This window comes from Dipodomys merriami, unplaced genomic scaffold (genome assembly GCF_024711535.1).
Source record: "Dipodomys merriami isolate MVZ:Mamm:240054 unplaced genomic scaffold, mDipMer1.0.p SCAF_41, whole genome shotgun sequence".
In the NCBI taxonomy this organism is placed as follows: Eukaryota; Metazoa; Chordata; class Mammalia; order Rodentia; family Heteromyidae; genus Dipodomys; species Dipodomys merriami.
This window is the reverse complement of record NW_027205715.1, coordinates 1,043,209-1,049,282: the sequence shown is the minus strand read 5'-3', so window position 1 is coordinate 1,049,282 and position 6,074 is coordinate 1,043,209. Positions and strand designations below refer to the sequence as shown.

The following is a 6,074-nucleotide window of genomic DNA, read 5'->3' as shown; positions in this document are numbered from 1 at the left end:
CGCACGCACACTCTCCCTGCTCCTACGCCACTGAGTGCGGCTGAGGGGGTGTCTGGGGTGGGAGGCTAAGAAGGGGATCTTGGCGAAGTCTAGCCCCCCTCGGTCTTGGGGTCGGGTCCTAGCCCGGAGCTATCACTAGGGCGTGTGACCCGCACGGAAAAGCGGGAAGCGGGGAGGGGCGAGCTGACCCAGTCCTAACCCTCGTCCCCGCGCCTCGACTCCCCCGCCCGGCCCGAGCAGCAGGGGGCGGGGAGGGACTCCGCCCCGCCCCGTCCCGCCCCGCCCCGCGCGCGGTAACCGCGGGGGTGGGCGGCCCAGCCAGTTAGGCGCCCCGGCGATTGGCGACTCCGAGAGGAGACTTGGAGGAAAACTCGAATAAGAGGGCGCAACGTCAGGCTCGAGATTTGGGCAAGGGGGAAGGGAGGGGGGGAGGCGGGGACCGACCCGCCGACGGGGACACGCACACCTCCTTCACAACACCCCAAGTGTCCACAACTTTAGGCCGGGACGCAGTAGCCGAGTGGGGGCGGAGAGGGCGGGAGTCATGGGTGAGTGAGAAGAGAGATTGGAAAGAGAAGAGTCAGACAAAAAGTGAAGGGAAGCGCAGAGGGGTGGAAAGCGCAATCGTGAGAAGGGAAAAGAGAAGGAAAGGAAAAGGAGAGTTCTCCAGGGTCCAGGACGGTGTTAAAGAGTCCTGGGGGCGGAAGCGATCCAGGGTGGGGTCGAGGGGGGGGGGAAAGGAGCGCAGCTAGGGGAGGAGAGAGGAAGGGAGAGGAGGGGGAGTGAAAACTAGAGGAGGGCGAAGGAAGCGAGGCGCGACACTGCTGGGGAGAGGAGGGCAGCGAGGAGCGCGGCTGGGGCAGAGGCAGCTCGGGCCGCGGAGAGGAGGGAGCGCAGCGCCGAGAGGAGGGGCTTGCGGCCCTGTAGAAATGTCAATCAGAGCCCCGAGCCCCGGGAATCTCCGCCAATCTGTTCCGACCTGACCTGGCTCCCCGCCGCCGCCGCCGCCGCCGCCGCCGCCGAGCAGATCAATAGGTGATCGCGGAGCGCAGCAGCCCGGGAGGCAGCGAGGCCCCAGCTCGGCCCAGCCCCCGATGCCCACCGGAGCCCGCGGGCGGCGCTGAGCAGGGCGGCCCCGCAGGCTGGGCCCCCTCTCTGTCGGTGCCCCGCGGGCCACCATGTCCTTCCCCCAGCTCGGATACCAGTATATCCGCCCTCTCTACCCACCCGAGCGCCCGGGAGCCGCAGCGGGCGGCGGCAGTGCCGGGGCCCGGGGTGGACCCGGCGCCGGAGCCTCGGAGCTGGCGGCCTCCGGCTCCCTATCCAACGTGCTCTCGTCGGTGTACGGGGCGCCCTACGCCGCGGCTGCCGCTGCGGCCGCCGCCGCACAGGGCTATGGAGCCTTCCTGCCCTACGCCGCGGAGCTGCCCATCTTCCCGCAACTGGTAAGAGCCCAAGGGACCCAGGAAAGAGGGGTTGGATCTGGGGCGCCGGGTGCGGGGAGCGCACGGGACGAGACAGATCACTTGGGGTCCGGGGCCCGGAGGGTGGAGGCGGCGACGGCTGGCGCTCACCCGCCCTCCCTCTGCGCGTGTCCCCTTCTTTCTCCTTGTGCGTGCAGGGCGCCCAGTACGAGCTGAAGGACAGCCCTGGGGTGCAGCATCCGGCCGCGGCCGCCGCGTTTCCGCACCCGCACCCCGCCTTCTACCCATACGGTCAGTACCAGTTCGGGGACCCGTCCCGTCCCAAGAACGCCACCCGAGAGAGCACCAGCACCCTCAAGGCCTGGCTCAACGAGCACCGCAAGAACCCCTACCCCACCAAGGGCGAGAAGATCATGCTGGCCATCATCACCAAGATGACCCTCACCCAGGTGTCCACCTGGTTCGCCAACGCGCGCCGGCGCCTCAAGAAGGAGAACAAGATGACGTGGGCGCCCCGCAGCCGCACCGACGAGGAGGGCAACGCTTACGGGAGTGAGAGGGAGGAAGAAGACGAAGAGGAAGACGAGGAAGATGGCAAACGCGAGCTGGAGTTGGAGGAGGAGGAGCTCGGAGGGGAGGAGGAGGACACGGGGGGCGAGGGGCTGGCAGAGGACGACGAAGACGAGGAGATCGATTTGGAGAACTTGGACGGTGCGGCCGCTGGGGCTGAGCTGACCCTCGCTGGGGCAGCACGTAGGGACGGCGACCTCGGTCTGAGACCCATTTCGGACTCTAAAAATAGCGACTCGGAAGACAGCTCCGAGAGTTCGGAGGAGCGGCCGCTGCCGATCCTGAACCTGGCCCCAGCGCCACCCTCCGTGGCCTCCACACCACCATCTCCAGCTTCGCCCCCCACAGGCCTGGACCCCTGCGCTCCAGCACCAGCGCCCTCCTCCGCCCTGCAGAAGCCCAAGATCTGGTCCTTGGCCGAGACGGCCACAAGCCCAGATAACCCTCGTCGCTCGCCTCCCGGAGCGGGAGGGTCTCCTCCCGGGGCAGCCGTCGCGCCCACGGCCCTGCAGCTCTCTCCAGCCGCGGCCGCTGCAGCCGCCGCGGCGCACAGACTCGTCTCGGCGCCGCTTGGCAAATTCCCTTCTTGGACCAACCGGCCCTTCCCAGGCCCGCCGCCGGGCCCACGCCCGCACCCGCTCTCCCTGCTCGGCTCGGCCCCTCCGCACCTGCTGGGACTTCCCGGAGCCAGTAGTCACCCGGCCGCCGCGGCCGTCGCCGCCTACGCTCGGCCCGCAGAGCCAGAGGGCGGAACAGGTGACTACTGAGTGCAGGGTCCGGAGGGTGTCTGGGGTGGGGTTACGCTGAGATTTGGGGGGAGGGGGCAGGGATCATTGGGGCGGAAGGTGCTTTCCTCTCGGTTCCTAGGCCCACGACCCTGGGGCCCTGATCGAAGTATTCTAAAGGCCTTCCTCTTTTCCTCTCGCTTCCCAGATCGCTGTAGTGCCTTGGAAGTGGAGAAAAAGTTACTCAAAACAGCTTTCCAGCCGGTTCCCAGGCGGTAAGAGTCTTGGGGGTTTGGGGAAATGGGTGGGTGGGGAGGACTGCAGGAAAGAGAAGGCGAGGACGCCAAGGCCTTTGGCCCCTGGGCAGACATGGCTGGAAAGAGTTTTTACGCAGGGACAAAACCCATCTTCAGTTACTTCTTGATGGACAGTCACAGCCCAAGCGCCCAGGCTGCGGCCTGTAGGCACAGAGCTGGGGGAGAACCCAAGCCTGACACTACCAACAGGCCGCTGGAGAAGGTGACCACTGTGATGTCCACCTCCTTCCAGCCTCGGACCTCGGATCCTGGCTCCTTCTCCCCCGTCAGATAGTTAGTTAACCTGAAAGCATCCCTCCCTCCACAGCTGAACAGAATTGTTCCCCCTGGCAGCCCCAGTCCCAGGTAGGGTCTCCCCAAGGACCTTAGATGTCCTAAAGTCTCATCTGTTGTGTGTGTGTCTCTCTCTCTCACTTCCAGGCCTCAAAACCACCTGGATGCTGCTCTGGTCTTATCAGCTCTCTCCTCGTCCTAGTTTTGTTTTGTTGTGGTTTTTTTTTTTAAAAGAAAACAATTTTTAAATCATTGTAATGATTGTAAAAACAAACCACAGTGTATAGTTACGAGTTTAAAGCATGTCCGTGTATGTATGAATACTTAAAAGAGAAAACTAAACAAATGAAAAAAAAGAAAGATGAAGAAATAAAACCAGTCCCCCACAGCCCTCCCCAAATCACTTCCGTGCCACCCCAGCCACAATTAGTTGCGATTGTGAGGTTGGTTTGTTGTGTTGATTGCGGTTGGGGGGGGGGGGGAAGAGGGCGGTTCAGTAAGAATAAGTGTGTTTGGCTCTTTTTTGTATATACAGAAAAATGTACATATGTGTGAACCAAATTGTACAAGAAAATATCTATTTTTGGCTAAATAAATGAGCGGTTGCCACTTTTGACTATAAACTGGCCCGGTCTGCCCCCCCCCCCATTCCCCAGGATCTGTTTGGTGTTTGGGGGGTTTGGGCCATTCCCCACCCCTCCCCCTTGGTTGCTTGAAGAATTTCCCAAAACAGCGAGGAGGGGTGAGTGTGTCCAGGGGACAGCAATGGCGGAGGAGGCGCCGAGGTGGCGGGGCTGGGGATACCACCTCAGGAGGAGGCGCCCAAGAGAAAGGGTGGCCGGGATGGGATTAAGCTAGGTAAGATTTCTGCTAGGAGCTGACAAACGGGGTCCACGCGAGCCATCGCCGGGCTTCGGGGCCTTCTCTGGTGGCAGAGTAGAAATCCTCAGGGAAACGTCTGCACGCCCAGGGCGTCGGCTGCAGCTTCTGCGCCCTGCCCATTCCCATTCTTGGACCCCTACAATTGAGATATCCTCAACCTCTTATTTCAGGGGGACTATGCAGCTTTCGGCCTTTCCCCCCCTCCCCCAACCTCACTGCCTCAAGCAGACACCTCCGTTTAGATGCAATGATGCGGGTGCCAGGGGAAGGGGTGTCCGGAAAGAGAGGGGGTGCGCTTCGTTCCCTCTTGAAGGCCTGTGACCTCCCGGAGATCCGAGGATCCAGGTCCGACGGCAGCAGTGCGTCTCAGGCCGTCTAGGAGGCAGGAACAACCTTTTGAGGTCCCGGGGCAGGGTTTAGGGGGGGGTCACGTCGCGGCAGCTTTCAAGATGAGAAATGGGGGGAAGGAAGGGGGGGGGAGGATGGAGATCCTGGAAATTTGGGGCTGGAGCTCCCTCTACAGGACGCAAGAGCGGCTCGGCGCCTGGCCCGGTGGCCTGTGCAGCCAGGCCGGCAGCGCACCCTCTCCACGTCCTGCTTTGGTCGTCCAGCCAGCCTTGCCCAGCCCTGACTCCTGAGGCAGAGTGCGCCTGGGCGTGTGAGGCGGGAGAGCCTCTTTAGGGACACCCCTCTTCCCTCATATTAGGTAGGAAATGTCCAAGCTCATCAGAAGGTGGGATGGACTTTGGACCCGCACGAGGTCCTGTGGTGGCTTCCTGGGAGAAAAAAAAATGGGGGGGGGGGATGGGGAGATGTCACCCTGACAAACCTGGAACAAGGCACAGACTGTATTGCCTGCTGGGCGACAGCAATAATACTCTGGTAGGATGTGTTCCCCTGGATGTGTCCCTCCGCCCCATGCAGCAGAATTTACTCCATGGTGGTGATTCTGAGGACCTCCCCTGAGGACCTCCCCGCTCCCCTCCACACCCCTCTTCTCCCCCCCCCCAGAAGCTGGGATGTGGAAGACAGGGAAGATGTTTTCCATGTGCTGAGTCAGTCTGGCTGGCTGGCTGAGCAGAGTGAACCCCTGAAGAGGAAATGGTGAAACGGGGGCTCCCTCCTGCAACTCCTTCCTCCAGTACCTTCCCCCAGGGTTGTCTCCTGTGCTCCTTCCTCTTCTCCCTGTTTGCTGAAGGTGTTTCTGGGATTCAGGGTTCTTTACAGATAGATGATACAGACTGAGGTTCCATTACTGAGGCTGAAGTATAGCACCCCCCACACCACCTCCGACAGTGAGGCATAAGCCTGGGTCTCTGCTTAGCCAATCTTTAGGCAAGCCACATCCCCAACAAAGTAGCTTGCACTTCATAAGCTTAACACTGGGGTACCCCCTGCTTCCTACTTATGTCCTGTAAAACCCCAGGCAAAAAATTCATTTCCCCTTGTCCTTCTCTCCTTAGCCCAATAGGAATAGTGCTGCCTATAGAGCATCAGAGCACACGCCCAGGGCCATCTCTTGATAGGTGGTAAGTGGGCACAAATGACCCTACTTTAGCATCTTTTAGAATCCCTGATTCCCTCTATCTCCCCACACTCCCAACCATATTCTATCCCACTTGCCTCTCATTAGCCAGCAAAAATGTCTTCCCTCTGGAAGTCAGGATCCTCCACCATCAGCTTCATCCAGACAGAAAGGACATTTTCCAGGGAGAAAAACATGATGGCAGACTCCTCAGTAGTCAGACAATCTCTATGTGTGTGAGGAGAGGGCTTCAGATCCTGCCTGTCCCCCAAGGGAGGGGAATGAAGGGACTGGGCCCAGGTTGAAGGGATTCTGACTTCAGGCCCCAGGGGCTCTGTCCAGTGAAGACCCTGTGTTG

At 61.1% G+C, this 6,074-nt stretch overlaps 1 protein-coding gene across 1 annotated transcript; it reads left to right on the top strand.

Annotated features, from left to right (window-relative positions):
• Positions 1–759: 759 nt before the first annotated feature.
• On the top strand, positions 760–3,932 carry Irx3 (iroquois homeobox 3). Its single transcript, XM_069992315.1, has 4 exons — positions 760–1,445; positions 1,622–2,750; positions 2,928–2,994; positions 3,457–3,932. Exons 1-4 carry the CDS (start codon positions 1,179–1,181, stop codon positions 3,509–3,511), a joined length of 1,518 nt encoding a protein of 505 aa, XP_069848416.1. The 5' UTR covers positions 760–1,178; the 3' UTR covers positions 3,512–3,932.
• The last annotated feature ends 2,142 nt before the right edge of the window (positions 3,933–6,074 follow it).